The sequence below is a fragment of the Aulonocara stuartgranti genome, assembly GCF_965226115.1.
Source record: "Aulonocara stuartgranti genome assembly, chromosome: 7".
NCBI classification, from domain to species: Eukaryota; Metazoa; Chordata; class Actinopteri; order Cichliformes; family Cichlidae; genus Aulonocara; species Aulonocara stuartgranti.
Genome location: NC_138945.1, coordinates 36007663 through 36033668, shown reverse-complemented (window position 1 = coordinate 36033668; position 26006 = coordinate 36007663). Strand labels below are relative to the sequence as shown.

General features: G+C 40.5%; 1 protein-coding gene across 10 annotated transcripts in view; it reads right to left on the bottom strand.

Annotated features, from left to right (window-relative positions):
• Positions 1-12623: 12623 nt before the first annotated feature.
• sh3bp2 (SH3-domain binding protein 2) overlaps positions 12624-26006 on the bottom strand; it is a 94526-nt gene continuing 81143 nt past the window's right edge. For 5 of the 10 annotated variants that reach the window (XM_082538324.1, XM_082538323.1, XM_082538322.1 and 2 more), the window contains 12 exons: positions 18452-18591; positions 18236-18338; positions 17244-17361; positions 16968-17035; positions 16437-16522; positions 16264-16341; positions 15487-16159; positions 15192-15300; positions 14564-14619; positions 14213-14288; positions 13800-13859; positions 12624-13694 (listed from right to left, as the gene is read on the bottom strand). In XM_082538324.1, coding sequence (XP_082394450.1) covers positions 13563-13694; positions 13800-13859; positions 14213-14288; positions 14564-14619; positions 15192-15300; positions 15487-16159; positions 16264-16341; positions 16437-16522; positions 16968-17035; positions 17244-17361; positions 18236-18338; positions 18452-18587 — 1695 coding nt within the window. In that variant the 5' untranslated portion in view covers positions 18588-18591 and the 3' untranslated portion in view covers positions 12624-13562. Of the gene's footprint in view, positions 13695-13799; positions 13860-14212; positions 14289-14563; positions 14620-15191; positions 15301-15486; positions 16160-16263; positions 16342-16436; positions 16523-16967; positions 17036-17243; positions 17362-18235; positions 18339-18451; positions 18592-19830; positions 20201-26006 lie in introns of those variants that run through there. The other 5 variants (XM_082538316.1, XM_082538320.1, XM_082538318.1 and 2 more) reach the window with 4 other exon arrangements.

Genomic DNA, 26006 nt, shown 5'->3' with positions numbered 1-26006 from the left:
TCCTCCTTCAATACGTCTTCGGCACACGTTAACCCTTCGCTATCCGCATGAAGTAATAAAACAATAAAGCACATTTTATATGGCAGGAAACACTTCAAAGAAACTGGTAACTGTGTATCATAACACAGCAGTTCTATCTTAAATCAAAGATAAATTAAGACACAGTTGGCTTCTTCAATATCCATTATGAATATATTTTTGCATATACTTCAAACATAAGGGCAGTAACTATGACTGCGATACTTATATACAGCAAACGTGCTGTATATAAGCTTTGTTTTCACACCTAAAGAGGTAAAATTATTATTGTTCTTATTATTAATGGTAAGTGAAATCTGTGAAACAGCATAATCAAAATTGCACATCCTCATTGGTGTGACATGGCATAGGTGGGTGGGGCTAGCATCAAACATGAAGAAACTATAGGCTGAGATGTCATCAGCCTGAGTAGTGTCTGTCATGTGGCTGTATCAAAGATAAAGGGCAAATAACTTATGGAAACACGAGTTTGATCTACTCCTGCAAGAAAAGCAGTAAAAATAAATAAATAAATAAAATTAATGTGAGGTTATGATGTGTCTGTTTATGAATCTAGTTCTCATTTACATTGATTTTAGAAGATTGGGCATGTGTTAAATGGTCTTGTACTAGAATAGAATATGTTATGTTTATGTTCTGTATTCTCTAGATCAGGGATGTCAAACTGTAGGGCACATACTTTTATCTTTAATGGACTACAACAATGGAGCTCCACTTCATCATTAAGAAAATCTATTAAAAAATTTAGGTCTCGTTTTCCAAAGCCATCCAGGGGAGCCAGATTACTGTCTTTGTTGAGACAATTCCTTCCCTTGTGCCTTATGTTTGACACTCCTGGTCCAGATTACTGGCTCCAATATGTTGCACAGACTCTAAATCAACAAGTTAATGTTCATGCGCCAGCTGAATTCTGTGAGCAAGATATTGCTAATTCCACACCACGCCTTGCTAATTTGGAGGATGGGTGATCACAAGTAGTGCATCTGTTTTTTCTTTTTCTTTTTATCCAGCCGTCCATCTTCTCCCACGTCACATGGCCAGCAGTCTAAGCAGAAATTCCCAGACCTCCTTCTCCTCAGCCACCACCTCCAGCTCTTCTGGTGGGACCCTGAGGCGTTTACAACAAATCACATAATCTCTTATGTCTCAAGAGACATAATCTCCTGAGTGTTAGATAGACCTAACACTCAGACAAGGCCAAAATGCATAGGAAGTTTTCGGGAAGCATCATTATAGGATCTGCTGAACCCTACCATCTTTATTAGTCCACTAAAATCAGGTGGTTGTAGCTAATGTAGTAATGCATTTGAAATCCTTTGCCTTCACCAGTGAGGGTGGCAACACTTTCCAGCTCACTCCACTGAAAAAGGAGTTGTTGGGATCATGAGGAAAGCAGCTTTATACTATTAATACTATTATAGATTCATTTTTAAACCTTCAACAATGTCAAAGTACAAGGATAAAACAAATTCTGCTATACATGTCCTAAACCTAGACAAAAATGTGTCTTGTGTTGGGCTATTTTTTGTGTCCTGTTTTCCATTTTCAGTCTGATTTCATTAAGCTACCTATCCTTTGGATTACTGATAGGGTTATAATACACCTTTTTAGTGGAAAAGTCACAGCGCTCAGTTAAAGAAGCAATGGAAGATTTTTTCAGCTACCAACCCCCACGCGCCGCTGTTGTTTCTCAGTTTAATAGTGCACTTGCACTGCAAAACAAACACAAAAGATCATAAAAGGACTCCAAAGACACATAAAAGGCTCTATTCGTCTGATAGACTTAAAATAATGACAAAGAGACAAAAAAGAAAAGCAAAACAACTCCTCCCTAAAAATCGAAATGATTACATTAAGTAACTATAAACGCAGATAAAAGAAGCAATACAACTAATGACTGCAGTATATTACTTTCAGTCTATACCTTCACAGACATATTTCAGTCTATATATTATCCTGATTAGAAGAAGAAAAAAAGACCTGGGCGATTTTTTTAAATGTATTGATAGGTTCACAAAACAGCAGCCTTGTATTGTGTTCAATATATTTTTCGACTTTATTACCAGTGCAATGAAGTCTGCGGGATATACTCGTGTCCTTTCAGTAAGAAATCACTGCACCATTTGTTTAACAGCGGCCCCTGTGGCCACATGTGGTAATTACAGAACAATGGCGCAAAAAACAAAAAATCCCAGTATTTCTTTTCAGGACTCTAGCTCTTCCTTGACTATTTTCAAAGAGGAAATAAGGCTTTATCTATAAAACGTGATACATTTGAAGATTATATAAGTACTGAATCCAAATACCCAAATAAGAAAAGCAGGAGTTATCCCATTTACACATTTTTATATGTGGAATGCCTGGAGATCAAATGTGTTATCATTTCAGCACAGAAAGACTGAAATCACCTAGCACCTCAAGAGCACCATGTGTTGGTTTCACTGCCAGTCATTTTGTAAGAGCATATGTTTCACTTTCCAAATACTGAATAACAAATTTCTGAGCCAAATTCAGCTGTAGGTTTTTTTCCTCTCTTAGTCTGATACTATTTCTCCCCCATTTTGATCACCAGGCCTTTGGGATTTCCACAGGGCTGCGTGGTGCCAGGTTTTATAAACTCTCAGAGTTCTTATCACAGGATTGAACCTCATTCTTAGTGATGGCTTTTGGCTGCTGATACACCCCTAGGCTCACTCTGTCCCAGATTTTCACGTCCCCTAAACACACACACACACACACACACACACACACACACACACACACACACACACACACACACACACACACATACAGAAACCACTGTATAATTCTGTAACAGGAAGTGCTTCTCTCTGATTGTGTCTTTCTTGTAGTGTCGTGTTCAGAATTTTTGGAAGGAATCTCAGGAGAAAGGTTTGTCTTTTAAAAAGGATTTACTTTGCTTTTGGCAGTTGAAATTACAAGTTTACACAATGCTGTGGACCTCTACATGAACCAACAGCATGTAGCACAAAAAGGATGACCCTCAAGTGTACAACATTATATAGTGAGACAAAAACATAGATTATAGCGGCTATCTTCCTCCCGCACAGACGTGGCAGTCTTGGTGTCTGCTCCGAAGCATCCTCTTATTTCCGTGACTTCGTCTGGTATCTGCTTCCTCGTCTGTAAGAGACAGAAAAGCAAAACACCTCTCTGCCTAGCCTTGATAATCTAATGTTATTATCCATTGTTCTTCTAGTGATTCAAAGTTGGTTTAGAATATCATGTTCGGGACTCTCTGACCTAGAGAATTATTCTAGTCACAATCTATGTGTGTAAGCATGTTTGCAGTTACCCCTCTGCACTCTAAGCCCTTTAATACAATATATCAGTCCGGACAGTCACGCCGAACGAAGCTTATGACCTTCAGAAGACTGAGTGCCAACTTATTATGAGCACATTTGCAGTATATGTATGAAAATGATTATAACCACTTATTTTGGTAAAAGAAATCAAACATTTTCAATCCCAACAGCAGTCATCTCCAAACATCCACAGACTGATTACAGATCTAAAGGTTTAGAAATCTAGTCTGGTATGAGATACAACCTTCGAAGTAGTATTTTCCACTTGTACAAAATGCTCAGAATTTATTTGCCAGCTTGATGCATATTTCTTAAAATGAATCATTTTGAATGCTTATCAGACACAATAGCATTTCACAACAGTTTACAATACTGCACAATACAATTTCACAACTCAGGATACAATGATCATCTTTCTTTTACTCTGCTTAGTGGTGATTGGCAGGTTAGTTATAAAAAAAAGCCCATTGCTATTGATCTTAATCTGCTGTAATGCCTGTTTCTATCTATTTGATTTACCAGCTAGTGCAACTGTAGATAATTTTGCAGAAGACAATGGAAGGTGCACACTGGTATTTCTACTGTGTCAACATAATAGCCGCAGTGAAATGAATGTGAGTGTTTCTTGTGCAACCCTAACTTTAAAGGAGTATTATGACATTTTGGAAATGCACCAGAGTTGCATCTGTGCACCAAATAATATGTAAAAAAAAAAAAAAAGGTTTTAGAGGGATTTACATGTTTCCAATCTTGGAGATTGATTTCCTGGAGAGGAAACCTCACAGTGACAGCAGGTTTTCTTTCACAAGAATAATCTTTATAATATTGTCTTAAATTACCCTCTATTTCTCTTACTTAAAGTATGTATTAAACTGAGATTACACACAGTTATTTATGTGTTATCGTCATCCGTTCCCTACCTGAGTAATGTTGCTGACCATGTCCATACCTTTATGACCACAGTGTGCCCATCCTCTGATGGTTGCTTCCAGCAGGATAACACACCATGTCGCAAAAGCTGGTTTCTTGAACATGAGTTCACTGTACTCAAATGGCCTCCTCAGTCACCATATTTCAATCCAATAGCGCACTTTTGGGATGTGGCAGAACCAGAGATCCACATCATGAATGTGACAAATCTGCAGTAACTGCGTGATGCTGTCATATCGAAATAAACCAAAATATCTGAGGAATGCTTCTAGCATCTTGTTGAATCTATGCCATGAATAATTAAGGGAGTCCTGAAAGCAAAATGAGGTCCAAATCAAATCCATGATGAGGATATGTCTGTGTCAAGCATCAGATAGCTTAGTAAGCTAAAATCACTTCCTGGTGGCCAAAAGAAATCAGTACACTCCAGCCATTTATCCTGTGTAAAAAACCCCGCAGGTGAAAAAAATATGTCAGCATCAGTAAGATAACAAATGCTTTTTTAGCCCATATTTATAGGATATAATCAGTAGTGTCAGATGGAAAGATTGGCTGCATATTCTGAAATAAAACTGAGTTGTACTATGTACTATTTTTTTTTTTTTTTTAAAATGTGTTATCCTAAGAATCCCATTTCACAAGAAAGTCTGGCCCAACTAACTAAACAATCTTCTAAATATCTCTAACCATGCATATAAACCAGTGTACATGGACAGATGCACAAGGAACTGTTAGACATTAACCATAGACGTATTTATTTTATTCTAATAGTGACTGTAATCATAACTGCCTGAAAGTGAACAGATAACTTACTGATGTCGTCGTGATTTTGGCATTAGTCACACTTTCATGTTGAAAATGAGCCATGCAGTGAACAAAGTACACACACAAGCAACAGGATGTGACCTCATCTCCATGTTTGAAGAATCCAAACATGTAAGATGGGTAATATTTACAATTGTGTACATATATAGAAGTGCGTACCGATTTCATATCTGACATGTTATTGTTGGTTTTCACATTTTTATCCTTTTTTTTCACAGAAAGGTTTGAGATTAATAGGTTAGTACGATAATTTGAGTTTAAAATAAAAGTCTCAGTGCTAAAGTCTAAAGTATATTTGACATTTGATATTTAAAGATAGATTTGGACTTTATTAACTTACTAAAAGATCAATTTTCTAGGGCAAAAATGTTAAAGGAGTTTTCTTAACTCTTCTGAAACAGGAATATATTAGCACTCAAAACATGCAGTAACATGAACATGTAACTTTCATGTTACTGCATGTTTGGACATAAAATCTTTTCATGGCAGGAAAAAAGGGGGATGTTCATCTGACAATGAGGATGTGAACTTGGTGAGAGCGAGAGTGAGGAGGAGTGGATCTCAAAATGATGTTTGAGGAGCACTTACAGTAGGAGGTCAGGAGTCAATTAAGGGTCACTGTTGTGTGCCTGAATGTCTCACTGGATGATTATGACTGACTAGAAGACCCCAAACTCTGTTTCACATTCATCAGCATCTGTTCCCCACAGAACAGTTATCAAACACACAAAAACATATCCAATCAATTACACAAGCAGACTAGCTCATGCATACATGCATACCCTTGGAATTTGATGATGTAAATATTAAAAGGCACTTCTAGGCTCCCTAAAAGTAGGATGAATTATTTTTTTCTTCAAAAAAATGAAAGTCATGCCGTAGAGAGTTGGATGACTCTTTTTATTTTCAGTGTGCTGTAAGTGTGATACAGATTCTCTACCGGAGAAATATGTTTTATACATGTAACCTGCTGACAACAACATCTGAGGTGTCTGCAGGAACATGGAAGGCCCCAGTCCACGAAATCTTTAACGCACACCTCCAAAACCCAAATCCAAAAACTCAAGCTTCAGTTGAAAAAATACATTTACCCAGTGAAATAATGCAGCCTGCATTAAACATAGGTAAGTCCTAAAAATATTTTTAATGCACAAAATATTAGCAGGTAACGAGCTGACATTAGGAGCCTTTTAAACTCATTAACTGTAAGCCAGAAATCTGATCGATAGGTGATCAAATACTTATTACCTTCATGAAAATGCAAATTCATATATAAGTTTTTTGAAATGCTTTTTTGGGGACTTTTTGTTATTGTTCTGCCTCTCACTGTTCAAATAAACCTACCACTGAAATTATAGACTGATCATTTCCTTGTTAGTGGGCAAAATTACAAAGTCTGCAGGGGTTCAAATCATTTTTCCATGACTGTTTCTGGTGTGTTAGCAGGGTAGTGATGAAGGCTGTCAAATTTGATCATAAGACAAATTATGGCTAAACTGCTCACATGTGGGGCATCAGTCCCTGTTACTTAGTTTGTCATTTATTTCATTTGAGCATTAAAAAGCAGGAAAGAAATTAGGAATTTTATATAGACTGCTTGAGCAACATGGCAGCTACAAAGAGATATCTGACTTCAACTCATATCCTTTCAGAGCCTGGTTCTGCTAGAGGTTTCTTCCTGTTTAAATTGTGTTTTTCCTTCCCACTGTCACCAAGTGCTTACGCAAAATTTTTTACCTTTTATTTTTGGAGTTTTCCCTCTTTTGTTTTAGGGTTTTTGCCCTACAATATAAAGGGGCAACTGTTTTTGTGATTTAATACAATATACTCATGTTTTCCCACGGCAAAATTAACTGCCAAACCTGAATCTATACAGTAAATGACTGGATTTTTTCATTTAAGTCATTTTATTGATAAATTAACATCTAAAAACGTTAGTACATCAGTTTCAGTCTTAGAATTTTTCTGGATTATGTCGCTTTTTTGCCTTTTTTGGATATGTCTGCTTTCCTGGAGTGCGAGTTAAAGCAGGAGCACAAAGAGAAATGTGAAGTGACAGAACAGCTTTGGTTACACAGAAGAAATTTAAAAAAAAAAGTTAGGCAGCTTCACACACTTTTTCAAACCCGAGCCCAGGAGGCTTTTATTTTTTACATTTTAATCTCATCATGTAAAAAATATGACCCTGTTCTGTTTGTTCAAATCCAGCAGAGAAATTGCATTTCTTAACCAGAGCGATACACACAGCCTACAGATATCAGTGCTTCCTCAGACCAAATAGCTTTATCCTCATCTCCCCAGGAAGCTGTGAGAGCTCACCACTGGCTGAAAGCAGATATTTAATCATGGTCAGATCTGGGCCAGGTTTCTGAAGATGTTTGTTACCAAAGGGGGAACGTCTTTATCTCTGTGAGAAAGCAAAAAGCTGCAGACTCTCTTTAGGATTTAGATTTTCTCTACCAAGCCTTCCGAGAAAGAGGTAGAGAAGAGAAAGGGAGTTTGTGCTGTGATCTAATGGCACACCGTAATGACTGATCTCATCACTATAAGCTAAATATATAAACCAAAGATCTGGAAACTGAAAATCTCGACAAAGGATAGGAAATCAGAGGGGTGTGCAGGCTCAGAAAGTGAATACAAGCCTCAGATTAACACAATATAACTGGTTAATGTGTATCGTGTAACATTTGTAACTTGTGCCATATAATAAAAATATACCAAACGTATGAGCTTAACGCAAAGAAGCCAAAGGAACGCTGTGTCACTGTGTTTGGCAGTGTACACAGCGCTGCATGGAAGAATGTCAAAAGAAGATCTTCTCTACCTGGGTCGTATCCAGAAGTCATTTAAATAAAAGGAATAAACATTATCTTTCTTATCAACTCGTTTAGTGTTGATGTTTGCCTTTTGGGTTTTTTGTTGCTGTTGTTGAAAGATTATTTTTTTCATGTGCCTGAATTTGGTTTTACTTTGAGATTTTGTTTCCGTCCTCTGTGATTATCTAGCCTGCCCTCATCACCTGTGAGCTAAATTGCTCTGATTTTTCTTTAATCTTTAATGAAGTGCTCTTTTATTGTTCTGAGAATTTATGTGAATTTGTGTATTCACTTTTCTTTGCTTGTAGCATTTGCTGAATGGCTGTAAAGAAAGGCTGTCATCGTGGGTCACCTGCAGATTAATATGTCAGGGTTTTTTTTGTTGTTGCCTGTGCTAAACCCAAGGTGGAAATCTGCAAGTCATCATATAGTCACAAGCTGCACAAGGTTTTGTGGTATACGATGAAAAGTACCTCACATAAAGGGAAATGCAGCTACACTGAAGATGACAAACTTGTGATAGGTGTGTGAAGAGACAGAAGGTGATTCTCTAAGGAGAGTTTTTCCAGTGTTTTTGTCAGTTAATTGGGGATCTCACAAGAAATTTGTAATTAAAAAAGAGATGTACCAGCTGATAGATGCTTCCCCACTAAACCCAAATGATTACCACATGTAACGGAAACAGAAAAAACAGTTTGTTAACAGTTTATAAAGGTTATCGTGATTAATAAAATGAGAATATATGAGAAAAAAGAGACTGCATTCAAATAAAATCTGAATGCATATTCATATATGTATATACAGTATGTAAAGACTGATTCACATCTCAGGAAAACAAACCAAAGCACACAGCCAGGACAAGTCACTCCTTGCCCTTGAAAAATCCAGCGAAAGCCCAGCCTTACACCTCATTTTATATCTGTGGTGAGGCCTGAAGACAGCAGTTCAAAGAGGCTTCCCATTCAATCTAATAGAGCTTGAAAGGATCTGTGAAAAGGGATGAAAAAAACTGCCTGAATCCACATGTGTGAGACCTTCACGTGGTCAGGATGACCAAAAGCTATATGTGCTGCCCAAAGAATGTGCGTACTTTTGTGAATGAGAGATCTAAGTTTTGGCTTTTTATTAAACTTTCAAACAGTTCTGTTTGAAAGTTTAGTATTTTTTATCTACAGTGTAGATAAGAAATACTTGTTTTATCCATGTAAGGCAGGGGTGTCAAACATAAGGCCTGGATGCAGGAACCATGGCTCAATCCACCCTGTCTGATTGCTTTGGAGAATGTAAAAACTGTCCAGAAAAACTATTTATTTATTTATTTTGGTCAATTTTACAATATTGTCAAATGTAAGCCCAAATAGCTGTGCTGGCAGGTTTCTTTAGATCCTTTCCCAAAGTCAAGAGTGCTTGAAAACTTTATTTAAAAGCCATAAAAATCACAGTTTGTTGGTTATCCAGTTGCTACCCAGTCATATGCAAAGTGTTAAGGCCAATGTGTGACCCACCTGTCACTGAGACAAAAACCTCAATACAGAGCAGTAAATTTAGGCCAGACAAATGACAAATATCAAAAACTAACCAACCCCAGTTACCATTTTAATTCACTTTTTTCTCTATATATAAATAAATGAATTGCTGTTATTATTGAGGCCCACCTGCAGTACTTTTGTAGTCCACTAGGGGCCCCCAGGCCACACTTTGGGAACCACTGCTTTAGATTAACGAAACATTTCAGTATAACATAGAGACATGAGACATATTGTCGAAACTGCACTTCACTTTCTTAAGACATCTCAGGGATTTGTATGTAGTTAAACATCTTTACAGTGAAACAAACGGGGACGATTTGGCAGTATCTTTTTAAAGGTTATTAGGCAACGGTTCATACTGACTAACAATCAAATTGGGCTGTACCTAGTGACTTTCACACCGTTGATATAAAGTCTTAACAAAGGGGTCTGAATGCTTCCTGAAGCAACTATATGATCTAAACAGATAAATTCAAGCCAATTACATGGCAACAAGCCAATGGAAGACAACCTGCTGAAGTTCACACCGAGCATCAGGATGGGGAAGAGAGGAGATTTAAGTCACTTTAAATGTGACATGGCTGAGTGGTTTGAGAAAATGAGAAACTGCTGATGTACTGGGAGTGTTCCAGTATATAAGGTTGACCTCCCCAGTCACCAGATCTCAGATCAGTAGAGCACCTTTGGCATGTGATAGAATGGGAGAATCAGACAGTTCAGTTAATAAAGCAAGTGAGTGTATTTGAGAACAGCTGGATAAACTACTAGTGATGTATTCAGGATCTAACCCCCCCCCCCCCCCCCCCCCCCCCCCCCTCTGTCCCCTTCTGGCTGCCTCTGCCTCAATTTTATCCCACAACTTAGACATTCACATTACTCACACTCTCATTACAGATACATATAGGATCTTGGGGGTGGGCACGATACACGGAGTCCAAAGTACCATCAGGGTGTACACCCCACCCCTGGCATCGTTGCCCACCTCTCAATTTTAAATACACGTAGACATTGAGGGCTAGCAGGAGGGACCATGCGCTTACCTGCTGCTCTCTGGCAGGTAGCTCCAAGCCCTCCTGGGTTTTAAAGGCACCTTAGAACACACATGCATCAACATTACAATGAGCGGGTGGAGGGAGGTTTGGAGTCTTCTCTCACCCCCATTCTCTGCGACCTGCTGGAGCAGGGGGGCTAGGACTAGGAGGAGGAGTTGGCCGTCCGACTGCGGTCTGGAGTGTGGAGCCTTCCTGCTGCTGCGGAGTCGGGGCGGTCTGCCTCCCCCCACCGCAGGGAAAAGGGAAACACCACCTGGGTCTGGGTGCAGTTCCCCCCTCCAGGGTCGAGGGCACCTAGACCCGGTTTGTAGAGTACGCTTGGGGAGTGTGATCGTGTGTACAGCGTCTCTTTATGTCTGTCTCCACGTTGGTTGAGTGTGGAGTAAGTGCATATGAGAGCATGAGGGTGGGAATGGATGTTTGTATCTGTGTGTGCCTGTATGTCTGTGTCTATATGTCAGGTTGGGTGTCAGGCGCCACCTCTCTGGGGACATCTCAGGCCCTCCAAGGTTTGGAGGCCTATCTCCCCCTACCACCACTTCCCCTGCCAGTGGCGGACTCCCTCAGACGTCGGTGCGTTGGTGGTTCTTTGTGTCCGGGGATGGGCGTCCAGGTACACACCGGCTCACTCCTTGGCGGCCGCTTATCGGGGCCTGGAGCCTGGGGCTCGCTCGGGCCACTTCGGAGGTGGGGTGCCCCCGGCCTCTCGGCCTGGGGCTCGGTCACTCAGGCGCAGCTGGCTGCCGGCGGAGCTCACGGGCACGTCACTGCAACTCCCCCTGGCTTCTGCTCCGCGGCTGCTGAGTGAGCCCTCATCTGGGACACTCCTCAGCTCTTTCTGGGACAGTGGCGCAGCTGCCCCTCTGTTGGTCTTCCTTGGTCTCTTGTGTTCTGGGGGCCTCTGGATGTCTGGAGTTTTGATCTCATCCACACCTGCTTCACGCCCTGGAGGACGGGGCTGTGGCCCCCCCACACCCTCTAGCAGATTATTACATGAAGGAACCTTTTAAAAAACAAAAAACAAGCGCGTCCATGCTCACAGGTGTACACACGGGTGATCACACCCACAAACTACACCCTTTTTGGCTCCTACCTCAAAGCACACTGTGTTCTGTTGATCTTATGTGCTGCACAATAATGTTTAACATTTAGTATTTACTGTCATATTCCCATATATCATTGTGATGTTGCTTATTCTATTACTCTTGTTCTCTTCTGCTTGCTTTCTTTTTTCTTTCTCAGCAGGTGATCCAGGTGATTGATATATGCATTTTTTTTTCTCTGCCCGTTCTGTTGGTTTTTGTCCTTTGCCCTTCTCCCCCGTCCCTCTTCTCAGCTGTTTCTCTTTTCCTCTTTCTTTCTCCCCTTCTTTCCCCCAGTCAAGTCTGTCCCGTATTCAGCAAGTGAAAATAAAATGAACAATAAAAGGTGAATCAAATGGACCATTACGGCAAGGCTGGGATGGTCAGTTTGGTAAAGTAAATCCGTTGGGCATCTTTCTTTGCCTTTAGACAACAATTCTGATGGCAAAAGAGCCAAACGGGACAGGCCAAAAAAAAAAAAAAAAAAAAAGAAAAAAAAAAAAAAAAAAGGATCTAACCACTGTTGCTGTGTGTTATGAACGAGACACTCCAAGTTTTCTTTTATAATAATCTCTAATAATATATTTAAGTAAAAAAACAGAATATTTACAGTTTAGATACACTTTTTTTTTTTTACAAATTATAATAACATTTACATATAAATATAAAGGAACATTTTATAGTGCTGTACAAACAGAACACACAAATACACAAAAAAGTCAATTACATCAGTTTGTTTTTGTAAATAAATGAGTTTTTTTTTATCGACAGTGTCGTATGTCGTTTTTCATTTCTGAAAGAAGAAACAAGAAAACATTTCTACTTTTTCTAATGTTAATTCAGTTCTCACGGATAAGCATACATCGCAGCCACTAGTTTTGGACGTTGCACCCAGAGGAAAAAGTTTGCCTGCAAATGGCACAAAGATGAAGCTGATAGTTTGCTATGATTTTGACATTTGAGCATCAGTTAGCTGCATCTGGTTGGGACGACACATTTGGGACAAAGTGGACAGATGGGAGTCTTTTTGAAGATAAAGGACAGCAAGCCTGTCCCAGTATCCACGTTTACACCTCAGTACCTCCAGGTAGTCAGAAATCTATTCAAACCAATCAAGTTATCAGCATTAAAGGAACTGAATGTTTACTTTTGGACCAACTTTAAGAACGACTGAATATCATTTAAATCTGAAGAATTGTTTCCATCATCATCGTTTTTAGTCTCACAAATTAAATTATGTTAATCCTTATGAGATCGATACTAATATGTATATCTGATGATGTGTTCTGGTTGGTATGAGGAGCACAGATGGTCACTGAGAATCATAAGAATGTATTTGTAAAATTAAACTTAATTAATTATATGTAATAATTATCTGAATTACTTTTTTAATACTATTCAACTTCTGTGCTGGCATCATTAAAGTTCTTCTTGCTCTCATCCATTTAAGCTCAATATTAAAGCTATACTTTATATCATTTTCAAAACTTGTAAACCATCCATCCATTTCCCTTTATCTATGCGCTGGAGTGCTGGAGCCTATCCCAGCTGTCACAGGGCATGAGGGAGAGGACAATCTAGGCAGTTTGTTAGACCATTGCTAGGCCAACGCAGAAACATCAATGTTTTTTAATGCTAGCATTTGGTGTCACAGCGCCCCTTTGTGGCCAAAACACATCACAACCATTGCTCACTTTACATGAAACATCAGGAATTTGCAGCAGATTTCTGATTTCCTTTTACAGATGCTTGATCCCTTAGAGAGTTTGGTAGATTTTTTTTTAGAAAGTTTTCCATGATGGAAATATCTCACTGAGTGTAGATTTGTCAAGGTGAGAGTCTAGTTTGTATAGTTTTCTCCATGTTTAAGGTGCAGTCCAGTGCACAGTCTTCTGCACTGATTTCAGCTGCTTTGGTGTCCTCTGGTTTCAGTTACAGTTCAGTAAGCCGCCTGTGAAAGTGCTCACGTCTTTGTGTAGGGCTTCTGGAGACACAGTGAGCCGTGGTGAGGAAGAGGTCGGTAGTGGTAGTGTTCGATCAGTGTAGACAGATTGGGGAAGGTCAAATCAGCTTCCAGAAATATACAGTCACCCTGCTAAAACACCCAACAGGAAGCTTTATTAGTCTGACCTGTAACTTACTTACAAAACATAATAGGCACTTATACCATACAGCTAAAATACAACAGCAGGTTTCTTACCTCTTCAAACAGTCTGTAGTTTCTGGCTTTGCCTATACTGATGTCCCACACCACCAGCACCTGGATAACACACCAAAAATGATTTTATTTAGGCCTAAATATCAGAAGCTCTTCTATTATTATTAAAATAATACTGTCTACCCACAAACTGTAAAAAATAAAAATGAAGTATTCAGAAAATGGACACATTTATTGATTAGATCATATTGACTGTTACTGTTTACAATTATTATTAAACCTTTTACAGCAGCGAGATAGATTTTTCAGCCCAGAATGACAAAAGATATTTCATATATGGCAATCATAATCATTAGCTTTCAGAGCTTCAGAGTTACTTAATGTTAAGTATCTATCAGTAACACAAATTTCCATTATGCTGTACTGGAAACTATTTTTTTAAAATTTATTTTTACCTTTGTTGTTTTGGTTCCTGATTTTCTGATGGCGTACAGTCCATCTTGTGGAGGAGTTGGACTCTCTTTGAATAACCTACAAACAGAAAAATGATCACCGGTTATGAGTTATCAGAGGAAAACATAAAGCAACTGCCCCATGTTAAAAGTCACTTTAAATTTAGCACTTAAATAAGTAGTAGTAGTTCAGTTAAAACTGAAGTGAGGCTCATAGAAAGAAAAACACACGCAGAAAGAAATGCACTGTTTTGCCACTACAGGGCAGAAAAAACAAAAAGCAGCACTGCTTAGTTTACTGAAGAACCGTTTCAGCTTCCAGCTAAATGTAAAAACTAAAGGTGAGATACGTACTTTTCTACGAAGCTGGTTTCATTCGAATCAATGAACACAGAGTCTGGCAGCTGGACCTGCAGATACAGAAACAACTGATTAAACTCAATTCATTACTGATACTAGGCTCTCACGAGGCTGAGATCTCTGCTCAGATATACAGCAGTGAAACATAAAGAACAAAATTGTGTGTTATAATAACTACACAGGTCACATAAAGATACTACAATTTAGATCATAAGCATGTCGGCCTGGCACTGCCTGTAACAAAGCATGGCTCAAATTTCAATATCTTGTTTCAGTGTTTAATAAAAATTGAATTGCTTCAACTTCATGATTTGAAAAATTGGCATAAAATAGTGTTGTTTTAGCAGAAAATGAGATTATTATGATTGGATTATGACTTCCTCCCACCTGAGCACCTCAGAATCAGCTGATGCTGTGATTTTTGTTTCTTTTTCGTTTGCTTTAGTGAATTTTGAAGGCAGTTCATAAAGACTAATATGCAGCCCAGATAAAATGACTTTTAAAACAAAAGGGATTTCCCTGGGCTCAGTCATGATGATACAAGCGGTTATCTAAAGCAGCATGTATTTCCACAGTAATTTAGCATTTTTATCAGCTGACACATCATTTCAGTCTCTCTTACATTCTCATAGTCTTCGTCAGAGTCGTACGCGGTCGAGTCTCGTTTCCTCCTGAAATCTGCAGTTTCGTCGTTGATGGAACGGAAGCTCTGGCCCTCTGGAGATGTTCTTCTGGTGAAAAAACATGCCTTAGTGATGCAGGGAAACTTTTATGTTGTCTTTACATACCTATTTTATACAGGAACCAACAAAACAGTGTCAGTAAGACAGCTTTAGAATGATTGTGGATGTTTTCCTTTCAATTAATTTTTTGATCATAAAAATCAACCTGAATTTCACTGTTTAAGTCAGACTTACTGAAACGGTGTTCCTGGCGACTTGGGCCTGGGTGGAGCCGTTGATGGCTTGACTCCTACTAAAGGTAAAGGAGGTTTGGGTATAGATGGCTTATTGAGTAGTCCAGGTTTAGGTAGCGGGGAGTGTGAAGGGTGACTGGAGGACATTAGATTGAGAGATACATTTGTGTTTGGGCATGGTGGAACCGGCATGTTCGGCTTATTACGGCGGTAGCTGTTTTCTAGTGACTGGCTCCCGCCAGAGTGAGGGGGACAGGGGCCATTTAGGATTAGCCTGTCTAGTTTTTCACAGATGGGCAAAGTAGCTGGTGACTGGACTGAAACAGACGGCGTAGGCCTCCAGTCTCTTTTGTCATTTGCTGTTACTCCCACGGAGGTTGACCTGCCTGGTTTCTTTGCATTGGGAGGAATAGGTGGAGGTGTGGAAGGAAAAGGATTCTGTAAGTGAGGGGCAAAAGGTAAAGGTGGGGGTGGGCCTTTGGTAGACTCCTTCTTTATGCACGGAGAGGGTGGACAAGGTGAAGGTTTCCTGTGGAGCGGAGAGGTAGGGGCTTTCAGTTGTAATGGGATGGGAGGGTGGAGGCTTTTTTGGCCTGGACTGGAGTCTTGATGGTGGGGGAATGTCACTGGCACAGGTGGAGGAGGGTAAGAGGGCGGTGGACCTGTGGGTCGACCTGACGAGGTAATGAATAGAGAGAGTCAGTATTGCTTCCTGTTTCAGGTAAAGATCTTTGTGTTAAGGAGCCATAAGTACAGGGAAAGAATATGAGGTGGTCACCTGAAGATGTTGGCGAACATTCACTGTCTGGCTTCAGATAGTCCTCCTCATCGTCATCATCATCGTCATCACTGTAATCTTCACATAGAAAGAAGAGGTGCAACAATTTATTAATGCACAAATGCCATATAAGCTTTTATCTTATCCATGGATATTCATTATTGCTGTCTTACTAATTTCGGTGGTATCAACAAGATGTTTCACATCCATCGGCCTCTCGATTGTGCCATAGAAACTGTCTGCATCTGAATCTGAGTCACTGTCACAAACAAAGATGGAGACATAATTAACAAATAATATGCCAAAAAATGGATTTTATTGACTGCAGGCTCACTGAGATTTCAATGAAAGTACGTGAGCAAGAAAAATCTAAATTAGGTAGAAAAGGTCCCACTGAAAAACGTAGATGACTAATGAAGCATAAATGGTATAAAATTATTTTTAGACACGTTTTTCCATTATTTTTTTTCTTTCAGCTTTTATAGAGGTGGTCACACTTGCTGATGATTGGCTAACTGTGCATTTAATTGACCACACCTGGCTGCTATTACCTCTTAATTCCTATGGAAGCAGTAAGGCTGTACTTGGGTTTTCACAGCACTAAGTACTTTATTTGTCCCATGTCTGTAGTTTTCTTACAACAATGCATGTATAATCTATATTTTTATAGAGTGGTGAAATATGACCGAGTTCGCTGAGGTTACCTTGGTAGGTGGGACTCTTTCCTGTCGTTATAGTGGTCTATTTCTTTCCGAAGGTATCGCATCCATTTCTGTAAGACATCAAGCAAAATACAACACGTGACAATGTGAAACTGCAGCATTTAAATTAAAACAAACCCCAAACAATTTTAGCATAAAGACTGAAATAATACCATAGTTGAGACAAAGGCAAAGACTAAAAATTCTTCTCAGGCTCTAAAGTTATGCTAAGTTCTCAATAAATCGCTTGGCAGGGAGGTCAAATTTTTGTACTCTTACCCTCCTCTCATCCTCACTGGCTGCTGAGAAGAACCACGTCCTGTGTTTCTTACTGAAGTGGACGATCTTGAAAGGAAAAACATTGCTTGATGTTGTCTCCTCTGCTGCTCTCATCACTCTGAAGAAGAGGACAAATGTAAGATATATTAGTGCTCCACATTATTTGATGTCATGGGAAATGTGCAATAACAGCAACAAAGAACACCTGGGTGCTGCTAATGAGCCCCCTGTAATTGATATAATACAACCTTATTTGGATGTAATATACATAAGTATGAAAGAGATCAAGGAGTTTGTTGTAAATAATTTTAGTCTGAATTATTGCTGAATCACTGGCATTGATTGAGGCTGGGATCAGACAACCTTCTTCCCTCCTTAAAGCCCCATTCACACATACTGTATAGACTAGGAAATGCAACAAGATGGCAATCACTCTCTGTGGGGAAGCCCTGAAGAAACATCCTGAGCTTCTTCACCATCCCTTCATCAATCAAATGTCACAAAGCAGCAAACATGAGGGAATCTAAATACGGCGATGTTTTGATGGGGATGTTTGCCACACTTTTTGTGAGGCAGCTGTTATCTGCTAAGTGTTGCTTCCTGGGGACTTTTTCAGGTGCCCTGACAGCTGCCTACTGTAAACACTCCCTCCCTCTCCCTCTCTCTTGATGGCAGCCTGGCCAGCTATCTACATATATTTGTTCTTTTCAGTTTTAAGAACACTCCTTTATATACCCTTGAGCTCAGGTCTAACATTCCTGGAGCTTCAGGTGTACTCGGTACTGAAGGCCCATTTTTAAAGCAAGTACTTAACCTTTTCCTGCATTAAACCTTATTATCTACAATTACCATTTACATAGATGTCATGCTGTAATAAAGCTTAAATTAAACCGGTGGGATGTGAGCGTCGCTGGAGCTGAGACCCAGAATAATAAAGCCCCGAATAAGCACACAAGTATGTTTATTTATGTAGGAAAATGTCTTCTACTGACCTGTTGTAGCCATTGAGAGAAAACGCCCCCTGTGGTGCAGCAGAGGTACTGCTCTTAAAGTAGTACACGCAGCCCTTGTGGATGATGATGTACCTCAGTGGCCCTGTAAGGCAAGCAATATGTATTAAGAATGTTTTCATGGTGGTGTAAAAGGTGCTGTATCAGTGATGAGAATGTAAGTGGATATTGCTCTTTCATGTCTGCCTTTCAACTCACATTTCATTAGGCTGAATTGGCTGCCTCCCTTCTTGTGGAGGTATCCTGCAGTGGCTACCCCTCCTGGCATGGTGAGGAGGTTCTGAGCCCCAATGGCTCGCATTGGCACCGGCCAGCACATCTCTGGAGATGACATGGTTCTACGGCAGAGCAAAGGACAGAATATTTTTCTGTCAGTCAGGTGAAACTGTAATCTCTCTAGTCGCACAAGATCGCAGAAATGAATAAGGAAATGAACGCCAGCATAAATAAGCTAACAAACAAAAACCAAGTAGCTTCAAGGAGGCAGCACAGAGGTAGGACCACATCCTCTCTGCTAGCAAACCTGCTTCCTATCCCCTTTAGCTTGAGGACGTTCTGAGCTACATCAGCTCTCACACAGAAAACTAGAAGGGACTCAGCAGTTCGTAACAAAACAAAAACATGACTTATTTGTTCTCCCATATACCCTGAAACATATTTGGAGCAGAGATGGCGATAAGACCACCTCAGACTTAAGACCGGCCACTCAAAACATCCAACGGCGAAGCCTGTTTTTGGGCTGTGAACGCTCATAGAAGTGGAATTATAAAGTGATGAACAGATTAGTACTCATAAAACACCTCTCTACTCAGCTGTGCACTCAAAGCAGCTTCTACTACAAGTCTCATTCACACAGTCACACATTCATACTGAGCTTTTATCCAAGCCTAAGTGCTTTCCAACATTTATGCAGGCAGCAGGGGAAACTCGGGGTTCAGTATCTTGCCCAAAGATTAGCCGTCCTGGAAACACCTAAACCAAATAACTAGTCCTGAGCAGAACCATTTCTCAACAGCTATTAAATATTAATTATTTCATGATTTATATCATCAATAAAAAAAACAGCATTTATTTTGTAGAATTAAAAATCGGTTAGTTAATGACTGCCCGATAAGCAGTCATGACAGGGAGTGAGTAAAACAAAATGACTATTTCACTCCATTTCTGTTAATCTAAAATAAATTACATTTATTACTCAGTCAAATTCCATAGTAACATGAGTAATGCTCGGCTACTAGTCTGGTGTGAATAGGAATCTCTAATCATTAGTTGTGAATCAAAAGTCACAAACTAAAGACAAACAAATTGTGACACTGTCAGAAATGAAGGATTAACTAAGATAACATATCATGTGCTATGAAACTCTATACTGCTAATGGGACACATGCCAGTGGACTAGCAGATGGAGAGTTATAGCCATGCTGTGTCCACTGTGCTGCTCAGGAAATGCTGCCTGGCTTGGGTAGCTCACCACAGCTGGACAAAGATCACTAAAAGAATGAAACATCTTTTCGTCAATTTCAAAAACTTTTCTTCTGCAAATTCCTGCTCTTACACCTGATGCAGGTGTTGCCTACCTCCTGTTGAGCTTCTTGGTGAAGATCTGAATGGCAGCGTTCTTCCTCAGTATGCTGACTGTGGAGGCTAACATAGTAGAAGCTAAAGCTGGCAGGATATCCATAATAGAAACAAGAAACCTTTTGTTTCTTTCCTCTGTGGCATTTACTGTCCCATCAAATCCAAACTGAGGGCGATTTAGCCATCCAATTTTTAAGTCTGTCTTATTTTCTGCTTTTTGCTGCAGCTCTCTCTGACGGCCTCTGCTGATATCTATCTGTCTCACTCATAAAGACACTCAGACTAAGGTGGTGGACCTACGTAACAGGAACCTTGAATTTTTGCATGGGCAAAGGCACATATTTAGTTCACACAGGAAATGCATAACATCCTGTGTCCTTTTTTGAGTCTTCAAGGTGTAATGTGAAAAAAAAAATAAAAATGTGGGTGTGATAGAAAGAGACAGGGGGGTGGGGGTAGTGAAAATAAACATTACTTCATGATCTAAAGTGTTTATGTATAACTTGCAGTTTATCACCAGCATCTGCTAGCCTGAGTTGGAAAGAAGTCAAGGAATGAAGTATTTAGGAGGATTTAGTTGGTGCCAAAATCCACCCCCTTTCCCTGAGATAAAAAGACCTTGAGAATTAAATGGGCATGCATTCATTTACTGATGTTGAAGCGCAGATCCTGGCAGGGCTGCTTTAAAAAAACAAGACACCTTGAAAATGACTCATGCCAAAGTCAGTTTTTGTGTTATGCTTTAGACTTCAGAGTATTTCAAATAAACTAGGTGAGGCGATGATGAATGAATGAGGATAAACACCCCACACTTTAGAGTAAAATTTAATTACATGCAGGAGATAAAAAATAAAAAAAGAGCGACTTAAAGCTCTGCTTATTTCTGAAGGTCTGTTTTTAGAAAAAAATAAACTGTTGCAGGAACGTGGGCTAACTGGGATATCTTTGAACATCAGGACTTGGAAATGTTCACAGACGGTGTCCTCTGCTATATAAAACACTGCATAGACACTGTTACAGCAGTCAAACGGATCCGGGCTTATCCCAACCAAAAGCCCTGGATGACCCGGGAGGTCAGGCAGCTGCTGAAGGAGAGGAACATTGCGTTCAGGTCTGGCAACAGGGATTACTACACCACAGCCCGATCCAACCTGAAGAGAGGCATCAGAGAGGCAAAGGGGGACTATAGGAGGAGGATCGAGGACCATTTGAAGAGTAATACCAGCCGGCAGGTGTGGCAAGGCATCCAGCACCTAACCAACTATAAGATCAATCTCGGAGCTGCGGACGGTGACCTGGAGCTGGCAGAGGAGCTGAATATCTTCTTTGCCCGCTTTGAGACCAGGGTACCGGAGGTATTGGAGCCACAGCAGCAACACGCCACCCATAGCAGCACCACCCTCACCCTGGAAGAGCACGAGGTGAGGCGCATGCTGCAGGCTGTTAACCCGAGGAAGGCGGCGGGTCCTGATGGTGTGCCAGGTCGAATATTGAGGGATTGTGCAGGACAGCTGGCTGGGATCTTCACCAGGATTTTCAACAAATCCCTCGCACAGGCGACTGTCCCACTCTGCCTGAAGTCCTCCACCATAGTCCCCTTGCCTAAGAAGCCCCACATCACCGGCCTGAATGACTACAGACCGGTGGCACTCACCCCAGTGGTAATGAAATGCTTTGAGAAGCTGGTCCGCAGACACATCACAGCAGCCCTGCCCCGCAGCCTGGATCCACACCAGTTTGCCTACAGAGCAAACCGATCCACGGAAGACGCTGTAGCCACAGCACTCCATGCTGCATTAACTCACCTGGAAGAGCATGGTAGCTATGTGCGGATGCTCTTCGTGGATTACTGCTCAGCTTTTAACACCATCCTTCCACACAAACTGGTGGCCAAGCTACAAGACCTGGGGCTTCCATACAGCACCTGCATGTGGATCAATAGCTTCCTAGACAGAGAGTCAGAGTTGGCCATCACACATCCTCAGCCCTGAGTCTCAGCACTGGCTCACCCCAGGGCTGTGTGCTCAGTCCACTGCTCTACTCTCTCTACACACACGACTGCACTCCTCGCCACCACAGCAACATCTTTGTGAAATTTGCAGATGACACCACAGTGGTGGGGCTCATTTCCAAGGGAGACGAGTCTACGTACAGAGACGAGGTGGAGCAGCTGACGTCATGGTGTAAGGCCAATAACCTCCTCCTCAACACTTCAAAAACCAAAGAACTCATAATAGACTTCAGAAGGAAAAAGGCAGAGATCCAACCACTATTCATAAATGGGGACTGTGTAGAAAGGGTGGCAAGCTTCCGCTTCCTGGGAGTCAATATAGAGGAGAACCTTTCCTGGAGTGTGAACACCTCCGAGCTGCTGAAAAAGGCCCAACAGAGACTGTACTTCCTGAGAATTCTCAGGAGGAATAACATCACACAGAGACTGCTGGTGTCCTTCTACAGAGCCACCATTGAGAGTGTTCTAACTTACTGCATATGCATCTGGTACACTAGCTGCACAGGGGCTCAGAGGAAAGCACTCCAAGGGATCATTAACACCGCCCAAAAGATCACTGGCTGCCCTCTCCCCACACTGGAAGTTCTACACAACGCCCACTGTTTTAAAAAGGCCCAAAACATCATAAAAGACACCTCACATCCTGGCCACTCCCTGTTCGAACTGTTGCCCTCAGGCAGACGGTACAGGGCAATCAGAGCAAGGACTAATAGACTCAAACACAGCTGTTATCCAACTGCAATAACACATCTGAATACTACAAAAAAATGTCCATCACGCCACTCTTGTGTTAATCTATGCACGGTCTGAAGCATGTGTGTGGGAATGTATGTGAATGTTTTACTGTTATATCTTATTAGTATTTTAAGTATTCTATCTATTTTATTTATTGAATTTTATTGTTTTATTTATATTTTGATATTGCTAGGGATGATGCAATGATCGGGGACCATTCTTAATTTCGTTGTTCTCATGACAATGACAATAAAGTTTCTGATTCTGATTCTGGGCCCCTTTGACTCAACCAATGACAATGTGGTTTCCAAGACATTGTTTGAAGCATACTGTTGATTCAAGCATACTGTTTGATAGTTGGCTAACCTGCTGTTAGCCAACTAGCAAGTGTTGGGTAACACTAACACAACAGCATGGTTTATCATAGGATATTGTATGCACTTACACTTGTTAGTTTGACTGCACTCAAAATAGCGAGCACAAAAACAGAAGTAGGTCGTGTCAGAATCAACTAACCACAGCTAGCATGTTTACATATGTCACACATGCTAGCGATTAGCATGCCAGCTCATGTAGTGAACTATTTGCTCTAATCTGTAGCACCATTTAGGGTGTGCATAAGAGCTCCTCCTCTGTTAGATGTTTTAGTGACCAGGTAACTGAATCATTTAAAATCAGCCTCAGTCTCTTATATACCAAAGAGATTTAGAGGAAATGTATTTATTCTGCTCTGAATATTCTGAATGGTGAGAATATGATCGAACATAATTAAACAATATTGCTTGATAATGAAGATGAGGAATAGAAATATTGCAACAGTTTAGACTGAAGAAGCTGTGGTTAGGGCAAAGTCTGCCAGGACTTGCAGCAGCTCCCCCGCTCTGGCAGATCCGCTCCACATCACCACACCCTGGTCATAATTCAACCAAAGTAGCCTACTTTGAGAACTAGAACAAAATGTATTTGCACGGACAGATGGAAGGAGTTAAACCTGTTAGCTGATAACACATGCAGGCCTCAAACACATCACAGGGTGAAACTTCAGCCTGTTTATGACCTCAGTCTGCCCTCCTTCATATCTGTGTGTGTGTGGGGGACTTCAAAAGGACATACCAAAGCTATCTCGTGGTTCGTTTTTCGCCTGGGCCCATGTCATGTTTACTGATAACTATCTGATACAGACCTCAGCACAGACACAAACGAACAGGCACGCCAGACATTCTGCACTTCATCTAATCTCAGCCCGAGTGAGGTCAGCTGCCGCTTATCATCCGATACGGATTTCATGAAGTCCTCATCTTCACGACAGAAACAGCACGATGGCAATGTGACTGCGTACTCAACACCTTTATGTTTTCTGGGAAATGTGTTAATTCTTTTTCCACTGGAGAAAGATCAGAGTCAAAAGTAGTAGTGGGAATTTGTGGGAATTAGCGAACCCTCCAAACCCCCACTGGTTTCTTCTGCAGTTCTCTCCTTGAACTCATGTTTTGTTGTGTCTTTTGTTCAACTCTCATAATCTGCATGGCCGTCAAACTCTATTTAAAAAAGAAACCAAAACATACATGCATCCAAACATCCATAAGCCTCGTATGATACCTAAACTTAAGTTACCTAAGTTACTCAATCATCACTGTAGCATAGTTTGCACACAGTTAGCCAAACAATCCCACAGGTAGCACTGAATATTTGGCCCAAATGTGGCCCACATCAGCACATCTTGACTTGGTTGCTTCAACTTAGCCTAATAATTCAACTTTGCTCTCAAAAATCATATTTAATATCATCCAAATGAAGACATTCTTTAAATATAGCAGAGCAGAGACGGCATGGAAAGGAAATCCTGTCCAAATAAATAAAAAAGAATTTCCCCTAGTAGTGTCGCATTAGATCACTTCCTAACAAGTAAAACAATGAAACACAAAGTTTCCCCATCAGCACGCTGACAGGCTTTCTGGATGCTGATATCACATTTGCTTCTCCCATCATGTGGTTCTTGCATGACTTATTTAATGACCAAAATTCGGTGACCAGAAAAAACCCCATAAAAAAAAAAAAAACTTCTGCCAAATACAATCGGGCTTGCCGTGGGTTCATCCTGAAAGAACAAAAAAAAGGCAGTGTGATTTAGCTTCAAACCCGCTCACCTCAGCTACTGCTTTTTTAAAGTTCCTGAAGAGATGCTAATCAGAGAACTGCTGTTTCTCAGGAAGAGACTCACAGCCCACATACCAGACACATTCAAACACATTTCCTCTCTGGACACAAACACAATGTCTGCCCCGAGCGGTAGTTTAAAATTATCTTCCACATTTAAACTGTGTGCCAGTGCCTATTTGCTCTTCACCTGAGATGGAAGTTAAAGTTTAGTTCAATGCCTGCAAATTAATCAAGAGTAGAAATCAGCAGACATCGCGTAGCATCTAAATTTGTCTTCCCGAGAAGATGACTGTGAAAAAACTACTGCAGGAAAAAGACAAAGACAACGAAATGCCGGGCCAACGATTCAAGTCGTACACAACGTGTCCTCATCTCAGATACGCTCTCCAGCAAGCTGAAGAAACTCAGAAGAGGGCATGAAGACACTATAGGCTGCATGGTGTAATGTGTGGACTCATGTTAGCAGGCTGACTGTTCATTTTCAAATTGAAATTGAAACTAGTTCAGTTTTCGAATGGAAATCCCCCGATGATTCAAGTCCTAGGAACTGTTTGTGTGAGCTCATAGAACAGTGCTGTTGCAAAGGAATACAAGCAAACTCTTTCTAATTAACAGAATACAGCACAGTATGTTCCACTGGATGACATTAGATTTCAAATTAAATGGGTTAAAGTTGTAACTTATAGTGATACAATATAAATTAAAACAAATGCAGAGACTTTAACATGATCTTTTTATTGAAGAAGCTTTCTGTGCTCAACCTAACTTATCCTCATATTATGGGACCTTTAAGGCACAGCTCAGGGGAAGAAAACCTTTACTGCCAAAAGTACTCCATGATTGAAAAGCCTCGTTCATCCACCAGCATGGATGTGAAAAGCCTTAAATTAAACCTGAGAAGGAATACTTCCCCTCTCTAATGTTTTCATTGGGTTTCTGTATGTTTTTGTACACCGGACCCTAGCCATTACAGAAACACCTCTAAGTTCCACGAATGTAATGCGCAATGTTAATCTTGTGGGACTTTAATCAGTAGTTTAACTTGATTGAAAATCATAATCACATTTCTGATGTGTTGCAAGGCTTGTTATATAAAGATATCGAAAAAAGCCATTCCTAGATACACTGCACATGCAGATAGTAGCAACATATCAGTATCATATGAGTAATTATATCCTGTTTATTATCTGTTTGACTGTAATGGTGACCATATTTCAAAATGCCGCATGATATAGTAATACATTAGAAATTTAATTCTCTACAGAAGCC